The sequence below is a fragment of the Verticillium alfalfae genome, genomic scaffold (genome assembly GCF_000150825.1).
Source record: "Verticillium alfalfae VaMs.102 supercont1.12 genomic scaffold, whole genome shotgun sequence".
Lineage (NCBI taxonomy): Eukaryota > Fungi > Ascomycota > Sordariomycetes > Glomerellales > Plectosphaerellaceae > Verticillium > Verticillium alfalfae.
The window spans coordinates 456,028-472,577 of record NW_003315027.1 but is presented as its reverse complement, the minus strand read 5'-3'; the positions used below and the strand labels follow the sequence as shown (position 1 = coordinate 472,577).

General features: G+C 54.3%; 6 protein-coding genes across 6 annotated transcripts; 2 read left to right on the top strand and 4 right to left on the bottom strand.

Moving 5' to 3' along the window:
• Positions 1–378: 378 nt before the first annotated feature.
• Positions 379–1,581, bottom strand: VDBG_08379 (lectin; the record flags this gene model as incomplete). The annotated part of the gene is made up of 1 exon (XM_003001288.1): positions 379–1,581. One exon carries the CDS (start codon positions 1,579–1,581, stop codon positions 379–381), a length of 1,203 nt encoding a protein of 400 aa, XP_003001334.1.
• A 3,911-nt stretch (positions 1,582–5,492) lies between these two features.
• VDBG_08378 (predicted protein) lies at positions 5,493–7,226 on the top strand (the record flags this gene model as incomplete). Its single annotated transcript, XM_003001287.1, has 4 exons — positions 5,493–5,548; positions 5,621–5,629; positions 5,770–5,813; positions 6,187–7,226. 4 exons carry the CDS (start codon positions 5,493–5,495, stop codon positions 7,224–7,226), a joined length of 1,149 nt encoding a protein of 382 aa, XP_003001333.1.
• A 48-nt stretch (positions 7,227–7,274) lies between these two features.
• On the bottom strand, positions 7,275–7,964 carry VDBG_08377 (predicted protein; the record flags this gene model as incomplete). Its single annotated transcript, XM_003001286.1, has 3 exons — positions 7,275–7,362; positions 7,435–7,781; positions 7,841–7,964. 2 exons carry the CDS (start codon positions 7,894–7,896, stop codon positions 7,580–7,582), a joined length of 258 nt encoding a protein of 85 aa, XP_003001332.1.
• Positions 7,965–9,039: 1,075 nt separating this feature from the next.
• Positions 9,040–10,020, bottom strand: VDBG_08376 (conserved hypothetical protein; the record flags this gene model as incomplete). Its single annotated transcript, XM_003001285.1, has 4 exons — positions 9,040–9,153; positions 9,216–9,649; positions 9,756–9,837; positions 9,907–10,020. 4 exons carry the CDS (start codon positions 10,018–10,020, stop codon positions 9,040–9,042), a joined length of 744 nt encoding a protein of 247 aa, XP_003001331.1.
• A 360-nt stretch (positions 10,021–10,380) lies between these two features.
• On the top strand, positions 10,381–11,267 carry VDBG_08375 (GS1 protein; the record flags this gene model as incomplete). Its single annotated transcript, XM_003001284.1, has 2 exons — positions 10,381–10,401; positions 10,482–11,267. The coding sequence occupies 2 exons, from the start codon at positions 10,381–10,383 to the stop codon at positions 11,265–11,267; spliced, it is 807 nt and encodes a 268-aa protein (XP_003001330.1).
• A 148-nt stretch (positions 11,268–11,415) lies between these two features.
• Positions 11,416–13,659, bottom strand: VDBG_08374 (C6 zinc finger domain-containing protein; the record flags this gene model as incomplete). Its single annotated transcript, XM_003001283.1, has 2 exons — positions 11,416–12,263; positions 12,344–13,659. 2 exons carry the CDS (start codon positions 13,657–13,659, stop codon positions 11,693–11,695), a joined length of 1,887 nt encoding a protein of 628 aa, XP_003001329.1.
• Between the last annotated feature and the right edge of the window lie 2,891 nt (positions 13,660–16,550).

Sequence of the window (16,550 nt, the reverse complement as noted above, 5' to 3'; positions counted from 1 at the left end):
TAGGTAGAATCAGAGGCTGCGAGCGCCGCCTAATCCGAGACCCAATATCCAGGGCCACGGGAGAAAAGAGTCAAAGGAGCTCCGGGCCAAAAGACTACCAAGTGCACTATATATCAAACGGAAGGAAATATGTATCATCTTCGACCGAAAAAGGGGTACATACAGCACAATTAAGGTTTACAACAAAGCCTAAGCTCAGGGGAAACAAAGAGGGGCAGAGGACAAAAAAGGGTTCTCTGACCACGAGATACTCCAGACGGCATTAAGAGCTTCTCTATGACGCTTTTCTTATGTTCTATACCAACTCATCTCCAAAGCTCCACATCAGCCATGCTCATAACGTGATGTAACACAGCCGCTCGCGCCACTTTGAATACCTTAGGTGCAGATACCAAAGGCACGCTGGCAGCCAGCACCGCAGTGGCCAGTCGTGGCACCGCAGAAGCCATACTGTGAGCAGCAGTTGCCTGTTGTGCAGGTATAACCGTTAGTGCCGCCGCAAGAGCCATCAGGTGAAATGCCGCCGGTAGGAGCGGGTTTCGAGGAGCTGGTCGACGAAGAGGTAGCACCGCCGGTGCCACAGATACCGAAGGCTGACTGACAACCAGTGCCGCAGTGGCCAGTCGTAGCACCGCAGAACCCGAACTGTGAGCAGCAGTTACCCGGTGTGCAGGTATAACCGTTGGTGCCGCCGCAAGAGCCATCGGGCGAAATGCCGCCGGTAGGGGCCGGCTTCGAGCTGGTCGAAGAAGATGTAGCACCGCCGGTGTTACAGATACCGAAGGCTGGCTGACAGTCGGTGCCGCAGTGATCAGCCGTAGCACCACAGAAGCCAAATCGCGAGCAGCAGTTGCCTTGAGGACAGATCAAGCCGTTAGCACCAGCGCAGGTGCCATCGGTAGAGACACTACCGCGGGGCGGGGGATTACCGCCCGGGACCGGGACGAAAGCGTCGCCGCAGCTACCAAAATCAAACTGGCAGCCGGCGTCGCAGTGGTCCTTAGTAGTACCACAGAAGCCAGCCTTAGAGCAGCAGGTCCCGGAAGCGCAGATAAACTTGTTAGAGCCACCGCAAGTGCCGTCAGGCGAGGCATTACCGCCAGGGGTGGGGTTGGGACAGATACCAAAGGTGGGCTGGCAGCCGGGGGCGCAGTGATCAGCTGTAGCACCACAGAAGCCGAATCGCGAGCAGCAGTTGCCTTTGGGGCATATCCAGCCGTTGGTGCCGCCGCAGGTACCGTCGGTCGAAACACTGCCAGGAGGCCCGGTCGAGATTTTGACGAATTGAGAGCCGCAATCACCCAATTCAGGTCGGCAGCCTCCCTCGCAGTGGGCAGCAGTGACGCCGCAGAAGTTGGCACTAGAGCAGCATGTCCCAGAGCGGCAGACGAATTTGTTGGGTCCACCGCAAGAGGCGTCGTCGGAAAAGGGGCCAGTCGGGGCTGGCCTACTGCTAGTAGTTGTGGCAGTGCTCGACTGACTGCTCTTGGGGGGCTTGGCCGGGCACACGTCACGCTTGCCATGAGGTTTGGCCGCGGCACAGGCCACGAGCAGAGCGGTAAGAACGGCGGAGAAACGCATGGTGGATCTCTTCACACACTCAAGGCTGATGGATGGTGTATGAACTAGTGAATGAGTGAACTTGTCGAGACGATCTGTAAAAGAGTGTGTCGACTAGGCTTGGAGTGAAACAAGCAGTGGAAGCCAAAGTCGGGGAAGCTCGAGGTTTATGTCTAAATGAGTGATGACAAGACTAGAGCATGATCAAATCAAGAAGATCAGAGGAATGCAAAATGGGACAGCACTTGGGATTAAGGGCTTTAAGAGGCAGTCGCAGGAATCCAGCCAGCCCGACGTTGGCACTGACTCGGCTGCGAAGCTTGAGGCGAAGGGATGCCGCAAGTGTAATTCAGCAATGACTCTCAAAATATTAAGTTTGCTCGCCTCCGGCATTGTCGGCTTGTCGGGTTCATCCGTTGTGTTGTCCTGTCAATCATGCCGGTGGGCCGTTTTGTCGCGTTGACTTGCGGAGCCTCATCATGTACATGTAATATCGAGACGTGCTGATGCAAAACAGATGGGCGAAGCCTCACAAGGTCATGGATGGAACGAATCAGGTGCTGCTTGTGTCGTATTGCATGTGCGTCGAACCAGGTTGTGCGTTAAAGTCTGAGACTATTGAAGAAGCCCAGATATCTTCCAATTGGATCACATGTAGCAACTCAAACCTGAGCCAGAGCCCATCTTCATCATCAGTTAATGTGCTATTCTGGCATCGTCAAGACAGACCACAGTTCTGCAAGGTTTCTCACAAATGCCGCGGCATAGGTACTAATCGCCGACTCGAAAGATACGGAAGGGGGAGACAAAACTGCGCCTGTTTCTGTCTCGTCTCTGGCACCAGTGATCGTGCGTGGTTGGGGGAGACTAGGGGCGCGCGTGTGAGAAAAGTATACGAACGAATTGGGGTTAGCCCTGTCCAACGCCCGCCTCCTTCAAAGAGAAAGCTGAACTCTAATACAGTTTGCTTGTACATCGTGTGGTAATTTAACCTTACTGGATGATACCATGCCAGTACCCGCGCCCCTGTGTCCCTGCTCCCCTGTGCATTATGTGGATGCGCGGGTGGGCCGGAACCGTGGGCGTGGGCTTCTTCGTGCGCTGTCTTGCATGACCATTGCCTTCATGTGCTCTCAATAAGGATTGCGAAAGAAGTTCCAGCGAAGATGATGTCAGTGGCTTCTATTTCTCCTCGCGCTTTCGACACAAGAAATACGATTCCGTCGCAAGCTCTAAGAGGGCTGAACCCAGAACATATTTTTGATCCCCAAACTGACACGCCTCATCTCCCCTCGCCCTGTCCAGCCCATAAGCTTTAGGTATCAGCATTGGCCAGGGCATAATGAAGCCTTTTCATGCGCCTATTCCCTTTACGTTTCGCTACCTTTCCAGTGGGGATCGCCCCCTTTTCCCCTGCCCCTCACCTATCTGTAAGAATTTATGAGACCTTAACAACCTTATTATACTATTGCCCACGTAAGGCATCACTGATGCGCCTTGACTACGCGTACTAAGTAGCAGGTCCAATTTTTCTGACCCTCTACATGTGTGTCCCTGTCGCATGCAATCCATAAGACGAGCAAGTGAGACGCGGCTATACGGCAGGACAAGTGGTCCCTACAAAATTGGCCGGAAAGGGGAAACAATCAGTCGCGGTAAGTGACGTAGTGTCTCATTTCTAACGTGGGAGCCGCCGCAGGGCGACATGTTTTCCGCGTGCCTGGGTGTGGCATGGAAAGCCATGTGGGCAGTCCGCACATGTAGATCCGTGGCGTCTTTTTAGCTTCATTGTTCCCCGTCGTCGCCTTCAATTCCTTTGAAAGTAGCACGCCTACAAACCATCCGGAGCTGATTACATTTTTGATACATTTGCGATGGGTGAGTGCTAATATGCTGAGCCTAAAGAACGCCACCCGTTGTCCTGTGAGGTCGTGCCTAGGCAGCTTAGGGGCGTGGGTGAAGTGGCATGGCTGGTGTGTGTACGACTCATGATGAGACCCAAATCCCTTGACGTCAATCTCTATTCTGGCGGGGTCCGCAAATGAGCCTAATCTTTGACCCCCAGGTAATTTACTCGGTAGACGAGTCGTCTAATGCCGTTGCCTTTTCTTCGCACTAAGAAGTGCCGGTGGGAATTCCGAACCATATACCTGTTTCTGCCAAGGCAGTTCTTCTATTAAAGGTACTGCGGCGTCTACGCACTCCCCACCGCCTCATTCTTGGAAACCTCATGTGAGATACATGAATCTCAATAGATCGTACAGATACAGCGTATCATGTATTTGTCCGATGCTAGAAGTGACAAATGGGTCTGTTGCGTGGAAAGCGAGAAACTGCTCACGATTCGGTGGATTTGGGCCATGTGCCACTGACTTGCGGTTGTCATAGATGAACACTTCCCGAGTCACCAGCACAACCACCTAGCCACAGTAAAAGAGGTTTCTATAAATCTTGTATGTCAGATTTGTGGCATTGTCAGGTGTTGGTTGAGCACCCATCCCAAGCTCAAGCCCAGGGAACAGTATTCTCGTGACACCGTTCCAGCCTCCTTGGAAAGTCAAGTGTACCAGCGAGAAGCCATGAGCTGTAGATCGTGGACAAAGTTCGTCAGAATATATCTAGCGATGCTGTGTCGGTTCGGCATCGACGACATTGCAGATAGCAGCTGTCGGTTGATGAGCGACCTTTGGCGCCGGCGCGGCACAGCCACCCGTCTTTCTCACGTCCACCGTGTTGGAACAATCATGGATTTCTTTTTCACAAAGCCGACCAAGCTCACATGATTTCAGGGAATATGCTTTCCAGGAGATACTGAGTGACTGCCCTGGGGGGGATAAGGGTGAATGTGATCAGCATAGCAAGGTGAATGGCTCTTTGGGAAGCGAGGCACGTACAGGGCTGATATGTATGAATACCTGGAGCTGGTTAAAAGCACCTAGGCACTTTAAAACAGAATGCTCATCAAATCTCTTCTTGCAAATAAGTGTTCACCATTTGATAGCATTACTGATCCCTCTGAAACTATCAAAGAGTAGAGGTGAGCAGATTGAGAAGTTCTTCTGTACATGAGATCTGCATTCAATGGGTAACACCTTAAGTAAATAGAAACATATCTAGATCCTGACTCTCTGCAGCTACAAGGCTCAACATAGTCCTGATATATACACTCTCACAGCCCTCAGCCTATTACTCCCCCCCTATTCCATGGCTCTGCGAGTGCTTCCTGATAGAATTCTCTTTTATCAATGTAATCTATGGAGCTTCATCTATATAATACAGCCTGGTATGATCGAGGGCGCCTATTTAAGGAGTACTCAGTATGTACTTTTACTAAGGTAGCTCTATATTCACCTCCTAACATCTTTGCTTAGTAGTCCCTGCATGATGTATTTCATCGACGTTAAGTTACTCCCTACGAACTCTTAACTACTCATAGCAATACACCTACTTTCCGGTCTATGCTTTACATTGCATTCTACGTTTAAGAGTTACCCTAAGTAACCATTCTAGCCCTCCTGGACTTCTCTACATCTGGCCTTCTGAAAAGCTTTGTTTCTATGATGCTGATCTTGGATATATCTCCTAAGTTCATTGTTTCTACGACCTTGATTCGATCGACCTGTACACAAATTATCACTTGATCAAAGATTTCGCTCGGTTCAAATGACCATATACGCTTTATCATGTTTGCATAAGCCCTGTCAGCTCTTAACGTAATAATGTTTGCCCGAATCCTTCACTTCATTCTAGTGCTGGCAGAACTTTCAAAGCTTTCTGTACATGAAGTTATCAGCTAGCATCGAGGCGCCGAGTTTGTTTTATGAATGACCATGGTTCATACCGGCATGTCTTCGCCAAAGGTGGAGTTCACGCGACAATGAGGGCGTTCCATCGATACGGGCGAGACAATGACGATGAGACGTTGTTGAATGATGGCAAAAGACTTGTATTCGGAGATTTTGCAATGCAACCAAGGCTCTGGTGTCGAGTGAGCCTTTCATGGGATGCTATGTCGGCAAGGACGGCTGGGATGTATTGAGTCACCTACCTAGACATGTAGGTACCAAAGGTAAGCATGCATTTGTAAGGGAAACATCAAAGGGGACATCCTCCTTCAGCACGAAAGACGGAATACAAACATCATCAAGATTAGGATCATAAACATATTACGAGGACATAGTAATAAGCATTATACTATATGTTCTCTAGACTTATATATTTACATGCTGGTCTTGTGGATGCTGGTGAATCTAGTAAAGGTTCAGAAGGTGCTATGTTCAGGCAACTATGGTGAGATCTAGAAATAAGTTAGAGGTAACGTGACTAGCTAATGTAGATGCCTAGCCCTTGATTTAAATTTAATTCTGATCGACTCAGGCTTGACCTAACTCATATTCCTTCCTCTCTTGCTACTCCTGCCCAATACTCTCGCCCGCGTCCACACCTTCCTCAGCTGCCATTAAGCGTTCACACCTACCACCACCTCAACCTCTAATTCTCTATCAGTGTGTTCAAATACTATAGAACTGCTTTTCTCTCTATCTTTCTACGTGGAAGAAAAAGTCATGGATCGGCTTGAAGACCATGACTGGAATGATGGATCGAAGACTTATAAACTTTGGACAGATGTATTGAATGAAGCTTTTGAGAATGGTTTTGAAATCCCCATGCTATTGGAACAACAGGTCGGCGAAATACTCCTGGAAAACCAGATCCCTCTTCAACCCAAGCGCTCCACGAAGGGTGGCACTTGGAAGCCCATATCCTTCAACAACCTCAGCGCGCTGAAGACCTGGGATCGAGTCCGCCGGTACAGGCGCTACACTGAAGCGGACATCATAGCAATCACTGTCATGACAGCCCAGCATGGCGGCAAGCTGCCGCCAAAGATAGCCAAAGAGCCCGAAGCCATTCGCTACCGCGCCGGCATTGCCCGTGCTCTGGATCTTCCGCCTATGACGGCCGAGGAAGATACGGTGCTGCCATTCATCGAATGTGCTGCTACAGACCCAGTGCGTGGACGCACCGGAGCATCAGACGCAACCCGCAACGCCGGCGTAGGCTCAGACCTCGAGACCCGCGTGGAACACGGCACGTTTGAGCTTGACGACGAGTACGACGATGAGGTTGAGCGAGGCAGCTCCACCGACGACGACCCCATACCGTTGGGCCCGCGCCACACCCGACCTCGTCTGTCCGACACAACCCGAGATCGAGTTAAGAACCTGGCCAAGAAGAGAGCCCAACAGCAGGCCCTTCGCCGGGCCCGAATTCAGGCTCGTACGGCGAATCAGCCCGTCGCAGCCACAAGCCATACAACTACGACTCAGGCCGGCCTGCCAGTGGCCAATCCCCAACGCCAATATAACCAGTCATCATCTTCGACCCTGGCCGTTCCCGAAGACAACTCTCGCAATAGCGGAAATCGCGAACGCGAGGCCGTGATTAACAAGCTGGACGACGAGGTTCGCCAGCTCCGTGCCATTATTCGCGAGATCGAAAAAGAGAAAGGCCGACTTGCGAACGAGAACCAGCAGTTGGCAAGACGTCTGGCTTCCTGGATCGGGGTTGTTGGTGATATGCAAAAGCATCTTGATGATTGCCAGGACAACCTCGACCTGGCCAAGGAAAGGGAGAACGCCGAGTTTGGCCACCCTTCGGCCTGAAGCTGTTAGAGTTGCAATGGGCAAGGCGAACACTGGAGGACAAGGGATCGTGACGGCATCGCCCCAGTGCAACACTGCCTCTGTTTTCCTTCTGAGAATTTTCCCATGCGGCACGGCGGTGTACCTAGTTACTATCCTGCCAGGCACATCAATTATGAGTTGCATGAGATATTTCCAAAATACAGGTGGTGCGGTGACATGAACATACAGATAGTTGCATACAATGCATCTGCAACTCCAGGCTACCGAGCTATGATTGCAGCTCAAACGTGCAACTCCTAAAATGATCCCCCAAAACGCCTTGAAACCTTCTCACGTCCGCTCTTCACCGTCAAGAGTATCCTCTTTGCAGCCTATTTCCATCCTAGGCAGTTGAGCAAGTTCGTCCTCGGGTCAGGCGCGCCCTCAAAGCTGCGCTTCCGGGACGCCTCGCTCTGGGGGCTGTTGTACTTGGCAAAGGCGCGATCCAGGTTGCGCGAAGATGTTGTGAGTTGGCTGGCGATGAAGCTGCCAACGACAGCGATGGATGTGCCGACCATGAGGGCAGGGCCATACCTGGTTGCCTTTTATTAGCGAGCTGATTAGAAGAGAATCATTTGGACGAGGTAGCATACCTCATCATGGCAGGAGGAGTAGTCGAGGCGTGAAGCCGAATGATTCGAGAAGCCATATTTGGTTTGGTGTCGTATAGACGGGAACTGATGTAGTGGTGTCTTGCAGTGGTTGGCGTAGGCGGTAGGCCGGTTGATGTGATGTCGATGTCGATGATGCAACCCAAAAGCAGAACCTCACATGATGCCTCATTCAGTATTTATAAAATGATCCATCGCGTCTCTCCTCGTCGACATCTCGACGGTGGTGCGGTGCGCCGTTCGACGATTGCGCAGCGCCGGGCGTAAAGTGGTGTGGTTCTGGCCAGAGAGTGGTTCGGTCGCACCCGGTGGGTGGTGCCACCACCAACTCGCAATCGGGCGGAACAGGAATTCAGCCAGCCCAGCCAGCGATCGGCCGGGCCCAATGGTCAGACTGGAAGAAGAGCTGACCCGATTGCCTGTTCTACATGGATCGATTTGCCTTTTTTCAGTTTTCTCCTTGGAATGATTTTCTCTGCTAGTTAGTTCTGAAGGTCTAGATTGCGTCATTCGATGCGTTGGTAGGCTGACACTTTGTGACCGCTGATGCCGCTGGCCGGAGAGATCCGGTGATGCAGATCGACCTAAAGTCTATGTACGACACCCCATCTTCAGTCTTTTCACGGCTCATCATCGATGTTACGCCTAAGTCCCAACACTTGGGGCAAGGAGCACAAGATACTGACGATGTCCGGATGTATTCTGCAGGCATCAGACTCACATTTCAGCAGGCGTGTATGAGGCGTGTATGAGGACATGTGGGGGCTCATCACCCCACGGTACGGGCAGGTAAAACCACAGAAAGTGCTGTACTCAAGTGTGGTATCTGGGGAAGCACGCCTACGGCGAACTCCAGGCTCCAGGGACATGGCGTCAAGGGTGTCTTGGAAGCTGTGTTTAGCGAACCTGTCCCCAAACCTCACTGACCGGAGCCCCTCCTCCACCAGTCCTCCGACCCTATCGGCATGCAAAAGACGCGTGGGTATAGAGTGAGGACCCTAGTCACCTGACTCCCCAATTCTTGAACTAAGCTTACTCGATAATGGTGGCGACCGATTCCCTGGGCCGTAAGTCGTTGCTGCACATCTAAACGTTGAATTGAGATTGTGTAAAGGGGGTTATTCCAGGGTATGTGCTGTTGTTGCTTTGATCCGGTGGGGAAAAAATGCTGATGCGACAGTCTACTTGCCCGCTCCCTGGTTGAAATTCATGCTGTACCCTCCCGTCTTCTCGTCCTTGACCATCTGGAAGTTCTCGGTGCTCAATCCAAACGGCTTTAAGATGCCGTTTCCAAGCTATAGGGCTGTCAGCGTCTGCCTTCAGTGGCCGGGCTTCAGTCAGGCTCTAGGTCACTCACGTCTTTCAACTTGCCCCACATCTCAGCCGTCTCCTTCTCCTGCGCTGCCTTGGTCCTCGGCGGAAGCAACCTCAACTGCGTCCTGACAAGCTTCGCATCGGCGGGAGCCAGGTTCGTCATCTGCGCAAGGAGCTTGTAGTCCTCCTCCGCCCCCGAAAGGTCGGACCATCCACCCTTTTCGCTGCGGGCCCTGGCCCTGCGCATGAGTGCCTTGGCCCGGATGCGCAGCACGTCTTCTTTGCGTTTCCGTCGCTTCGCGTCCTCTTCGTCTTCCTCAATGGGAGCCGTGGCCGCGTTGCCGGCGCCGGACGACACAATCTCCTCCTCCACGTCGTCTTCGGCGGCCTTGGCCTTGGCGGCCTCGTCGGCGCGCAGGGCCTCCTCCTTGTCGATGCGATCGAGACCGTCAAGGGCAGCGGTAGCCGTCGAGACAGCTTTCCTTCCACTGCTCGAGCTTGAGATGGCAGCGGCAATGTGGGACCGCAGGACGGCGAGCTCGTAATCGAGATAGTGGGGCACGTGGCACCAGCCTCGTCATACTTTGTGATGGCGCCTCATACTTTGACGAAGCAAACAGAGAGTTCGCCTCAGTCTTGCTCGTATTGGATTCGGCTAAGAGGGCCTGCGTCGTTTTAGCAGGGGGGGATTCGGACAGGCCGAGACATTGTGCTCAGAAGGTTCGTCAACGTACTGCTTCCTCCTCAGGCGGAAACTTCTCGACCGCCTCATTCTCTTGGCCGTCATTCTCGATGTTCTTCTCCTGGCGATCGGCTGCCGCTTTGGCCTTTTCTTCCGTTGCGGCCATCTCTGAGTGACCTTCCTGTTGTTGACGGAAGAATGATGTGAGAGCGGATGGCCATGAGTGGGTAGAATGCATCTCATGCAGCAAACAGACGAACGGGGGGGCTAACGGACAAACGAGGTAACTTATCGGCAGGCTGAGGGTCGATCTTGGCCCCTCTAATCGAGATAAGAAAATATACCGTGGGGCACATGCTTGATCGGCCTTGCCCCTCCTCCACAGGCCTGACCTTCTCTATCTGCAGGAACAACGACCCCCCCTGAGTCACTCTGCTCAACGTCTTAGAAATATCTACGGAGAACAGCCATTGCCATTTCGACTTGACGATAACAGCTCCCACTGCATCGCAAAACATATTTCACAATGGCGCCGCGCACAGAGTCCGTCAATGCCAATCTTTATCCCCCCCCCGCTGCCATTGGCAAGACCAATAGCTAACACGATTATCACAAGCTTCCCCCCAGTCCGCGCCTGCATCTTCGACATGGACGGCCTCCTCCTCAACACCGAAGACCTCTACACACACTGCACGAACCTCATCCTCGCAACGCACGGCCGCCCCCAGCTCCCCTGGTCCATCAAGGCGCGCCTCCAAGGCCGCCCGGGCCCAGCCTCGGCCGCCATCTTCCACGAGTGGGCCCAGCTCCCCATCACGCCCGCTGAGTACCTCGCCGCCAACACGGCCCTGCAGCAGCAGCACTTCCCCTCGGCGGCGCCCCTGCCGGGCGTGCCCGCGCTGCTGCGCCCCTCGAGGCCGCGCCGCGCCTGCACACGGCCCTCGCACGTCGTCGCACACGGCCAACTTTGAGCTCAAGACATCCCACTTGCAGCCCCTCTTCGCCGGCTTTGCGCCGCACCGCCGCGTCCTCGGCGACGACGCCCGCATCGCCCCCGGCCGCGGCAAGCCCCACCCGGACATCTTCCTACTGGCCCTCGCGACCATCAACGCCTCGCTGCCCGACGGCGAGACGCCTGTGACGCCTGACGAGTGTCTCGTCTTTGAGGACTCGGTGCCCGGCGTCGAGGCTGGGCGGCGCGCCGGCATGCGCGTCATCTGGTGCCCACATCCCATGCTCAAGAAGGAGTACGCAGGCCGCGAGCCCGAGGTGCTGGCCGGGCGGACGGGCGAGGCGGGCGACGTTGACATGCACCAGGTGGGCGAACTTGACGACGGTTGGGCTGAGTACCTCGAGACGCTCGAGGGGTTCCCCTACGCCAAGTATGGCATCGAGGTTGCCAAGTCGAACTGATGATGACGGATATTTCACCCCCAGCAGAAAAGGGGTACAGACAGACCAGCTTTCTTGGTCTTCTGCCTCCTAGACGCCAGCATAAATTTCACGAATCGTACAAATCACGACGGACAGAACAGAAGGACCGCGATTAGTAGCATAAAAGCACAGCACAGCACGCGTCCGATATCGGACATTCATTCAACCATTCAGCACACTCATAGACCAATATACCAAGACCATGCAAACCAGAACCTGTCCCCCTCGTCATATGTGGTATCATGTACCCAAGGAAGAATGACGCTCATGTCCCATCCAGCCAAAAATGCCCGTAAGAAACGCCCTCGAACAAGACCGATCCAGAACTCCACTTCTGCCCTATCTATGCCTCCGGACAGCCAGTGTCCCGCCGGCCAAATCCATCGCTATCGCCTTGACTCTGTCTACAACAGCCCCTGCGGCGCGTACCCGTTCGTCCTATTGGGTGGCTCGTACCAGTTCTGGTACGGGTGGTTCGGCAGGCTGAAGTCCGCAAATGACAGCGGATTCACTTTTGATCCGGAGTAGCCTGCCACCGGTCCTGCGACAGTTTGTTGCGTCTGCTGAAGCGGCGGCTGCTGTTGCTGCTGCTGGTGTTGCTGTGTGTCCTGCTCGTAGAACATGGCCATGGGGCTATTGTCTCCCCAGCCCCAGCCCCTCTTCAGCTCACCGACGACAGACCCAAGGCCCCAGCCGCTCTCATTTTGGATCCTCTCAAGAATGCAAAGGACCTCCTCCTGCTCTCTGGGGTCCGTTAACACTGCGCTCGCAATGGCGAGACTACGGATCGCCACAGAGGCAATGCCGCGGTCACGCGTGTGCGCGACGATGCCGCAGACCTGGTGCGCGTGGTGTAGCTGCAGAACACGCATCTCTTCAGAGGCCCGAGCCGGCTCCATGGGGTTTGTCTGTGCTAGTATGCACTGAGCAGTGTGGTAAAAAAGGCGGCCTATGATGGCCGCGCGCTTGATGAGCCTGATGTTTGTCAGCAACTGATAGTCAAATGCAGAGACCAGACTCGTCAGATATAACTAGCATTGGTAGCTGAGACGTACCAAACGTTGGGGAACGCGGACTTGCTCCGCGAATGCGTCGGGTAAAGATAACCAAAAGGATGCATCGTCCTCGGGCATGCGTTGTTCCACCTGTCACAGAGCCTCTTAAGTTCCTGCCACAGTGCCAACCGGTTACCCAGGCGGATCTGCTCATCATGCGGGCTCGCTTCCTGGAACTTCGGAATCGACGCCCGGAAGTTGGCGATTCGTGCAACAATGTAGAAGATGCGATGCACCCACTCCTCTTCATCGCCACCACCCGAGGCCCCTATCTCCGGCTTGTCTGCGAAGTCGAGATTAAGTCCCCATTGATCGGGATCCCAGGATGTCTGCCAGTTGAATGCGAGGCACGAGAGCACTTCCATGCCAATGTTCAGCCAGAAACACGCTGCTCCGATGCCTGTCGACCGCGCATCCCAGCCGCACTCCCGAATCAGTGCCCGCGCGCCCGCAATGTGGTTCATGCGCATCCTCTGACCCGGTTTCTCCGACATGATCTCGTAAACGTTCAACACAACGGCCGTCGTTGCGCACTCGGCAGTGTTTCGGTCCGGGTTTTGTAGGCTTCTCAAGAGCTGCGTCGTCGCGGTATCGTAGTAGTGTAGAGCCTTGTCGTCTTTGCAATCCGGGTGCGTCAGGGTGAGGTGCTTGACGCCACATGCGAGGAAAGCGTTCAGTAACATGGGACACTTCAGCGAGTGGTAGGGAATGAGCCGACTAAAGTGCTTCTCCTTGTCGAGGCTGTCCATCCAGACGCCAACCTCCTCAACAAAGACCTGCATATAGTGTATCTCTTCAGGCGAATTCAGATACTCTCGCTCACCTGCGACTGCCTTTTCCGATGGTGGCGGCGTCATCATACCGTCGAGAGCGAGAGTGTTGTGGGCGACACCACGGAATGAAGGGGGCGGTCCGGTAGCCAGCGGGGCGATCGAGGTTGCAGACGACGAGGTGTCACTCGTGCGGTGGTTGTGATGACGGGCGGCAGTCTCTTCACGCATGGCGTTGAAATGGTCCTGGAGAGAGAAGGCGTAAGGTTGTTGCACGTGTCCAGAGTTTTGCGGCGTGGGGAATGGTGCGTCTGGTGCATGTTGCAAAGCAGCGTCGCGGTCGTCAGGATGATTGCGCACTGGTGGGTAGCCGTAGAGAGCCGGGGCGGGAGGCATCTGGAAATGGGTGGGAGGAGGCGGAAGGGATGCATCTGCTACGTTGGCTGCGTGCACACGATGCTGATGAGCCTGACGGCGGAGAGTTGGGTCGAGATGGCCGCGGTGGCGGCGGGGCAGGGGCCGCTGGGTTTTTTGGGAGGTGGGCATAGCGCTTCAGTCCGCCAACGTATTCTGAGGCGATTTGGCGAGATTCATCCTGGAACTGAACAGACCATTCGATGGTGGGGGGGAGCAGGCGTGGGGGCTTCTTGACCTGGACATCGATAAAATTAAGCCGAACGCCGCGCTTGCATTCTCTACTACTCTTCCGACAGTTTAGACAATCTGGTGTCCCTTCGTCGCATTTTAAGTGCCGCTCCCTGCAAGTCAGGCAGCCAGTCCGCACCCGCCTCGACTTGGTGGGAACGGCTGTCGCAGCGATGGCCTTCTGGGGTGGAGTGCAAAGGAGGTCGCGCACAGGTGTCAGTGAGCCAATACTGCTACTGCGGCGGTTAGGAATGTGAGAACTGGGAAGATTCATGATGAAAGGTGATTCGACGGTGAAGGCGTAAGGTGACGATGTCTTTCAGCAGGGTCGGTCGTACGAGGGCTCGAAAGGTGAGTTGAGAGAGAGAACCGGCTCTTGTCGGTTTCCGGGGCCCAAATCGAGGATGAATATACACCCAAGGAGACGTCAAAGACCTCTAGCGCTTCCTCCTCTGAGGTCTGTTGGAAAGACTGGGCGGGAAACGGGTGCGAGATGACGGAGATATCGACTGGCAGACGAAACGCTTGGCGCGAAGCAAGGTGAGCTTGGCGATGAGTGAATAGGCGATTTCGGGTGAGATTTTGCGACACCCAAGAGAAAGAAAGGTGGCCGAAGGTGATGGCAGAGACAGCGCTTCAACAGGCGATTGGTAGTCGGCGACTGACGTCGATGTATGTCAGAAGCAGCGAGCGACACGACGTGTCTGCGATGAATGAGTGATGCTATCGGTGTGCCCCTCGTTCAGGGAGTGAACACCGGGATGGCGCAATTGATGCAGACGTTGAAGCGAAGACCATCAATGAAACGGCGTCGATTGAGCGAGTCAAGGCTTCCGAGAGCTGAACGTCCGATGCAGTGAGACCGACGGTGTTGCGATCGCCAGTCCGTCGTCGGAACGTCGCGTCCTTTTTGCTTTCGGGCGATGTCGCTCGATGGGCCGGTGGTGATGACAGAGAAGCCCAGATGGGGAATTCGAGGAGACGCAGCGTGGGAAATGAGTTGTGGCGGGTGGGTGGAGGAAATGACGAGCGAGGGGGGAAGGAGAGGCGCAATCTCAGAGCGCAGGACGCAGAGCGCAGGCGAGTCAATCGTCGCAGCAACTCGTCGTAGACGGGCGCGATCGTGTCGTGGCTGTCGAGGCGTTGGCAACGGTCGTCAAAATGGTGGTGAGATCGAATCGAATAGAGTCGGGTCAGGTCAGAGGTCGACCAGGACGAAGAAGAGGCGAGAACGAAAAGGCCCTTTCCGTTAGCGTATGCAGCGCAGGTAGCGTAGCCTCGGAGGAAGGACCACTCGAGATTCGGGGTCGGAACAGGTAGGGTTGGCCAACGACGAGGGCAGGCGGGAGGTAGGCAGACAAGGCAGGTAGGTCCCCTTCCTCTTCCCCCACCCCGGCAAAGTGACAGGCACTGACGGTGACTGTACTGGACAGGCAAGAAACCCCCAGCGGGCAGGCAAGTAAGTGTGCAGCGTCCGTCCCTTCCTTCTCGTCGCCTTCTTTGCCCGGTAGCGCCTCGCTTCTAGCCTGAAAGGGAATGGTGCGATATCGCCTGCAAACCAGAAGATCTGGTTCCCCTGAGTTCCACTTTTTAAGATGCAATCCTCTTATCCCTCCCTCTGCCTTGTATGTTCTTTCTTGTATCGTATGTTCGTTCTTCAGCGAAATGTGGATAGAGCGTCGGTATAAGCCTTGTCGAAAGCGAAAGACGGCAACATGGGAAGGAGTTGCATTTTGAGGAAGGGGGAGGTGGTACCACTCTGGAGAAACCATATTCTCAGCTGGGGGGAATATCACTCACGTCATACAACAAAGTGTCACCAAGGTCCAGCCAACCCCTCACGCCTTGGCTCGCCTTAGAAAATTCGCCGCCCACTCGCCGTTTCCCCAGCTTCACGAGTGGGTGACCCAGCACACCCTACGTAAGTACACCGGGAGGTCATGGACCTACCGCGCGACATCTCCACAGCTGCAACCGCAGAAGCATGGCTCGCCTCGGCACTGGATTGACTCTAATGCATTTCCTCACTGACTGCTTCATCAAAGTCGGGACTGTCAGAGATGTGCTTCGTCTCGACCTACCCGCAGTGCTGCGCCCCGTCTGTGCGTCTGTTGTTGCCAGCCATGAAGCATTTGAGACGGCGGAGATTTGACTCGTCAGATTCGGGACAGACGCGTTAGTCACGATCTTTATTGTATTGACGATCTGTCGACTCAAACCTCGTCTTCTTGTCTCGCTGATTCTTCCATTGCCAAAATTAGCAACAAGAGCTATAAGCCAACCCCCAAAACGCCGCTGTCAATAAGACAAACGAAAACACGATACAAGCTACTATAAGCTCGAACTCAGAAGCGGAAACATTAAAGCAGGAATCCCCGCCAAGACCATCCCGTTTGATCGTCCGGTACCTTGGGCTGGTACAGTCGATCCGACCACCCTCAACATGATCCTCCCCGCGGTCGCCTCTCATCGTGACGTGTTGCACTTCCCCCTTCGACCAACGATGAGTTGCCAAGAATCCCGCGACAACAATAACCGCGATACGTTTCGTCCGAGCCAAGGTTCTCGCCTGCTTTGAGCCACATATCGTTGCCAAAGCTGTCAGCGTAGCCGGGCTCCTCCTCCACCCGGCGCAATGGCCTTCCCATAATACAGTGTCATGTTTACGAACGAGATGGGGAGAGAGAGAGAGAGAATGCAGCGTCAAGGCAGGACAAGCCTGCGAAACGTCAGCCTTTGAGACTAAGCTGGAAATTCTCTGCGCTCTCTACAACAGTCTGGCAAGCGTGGCA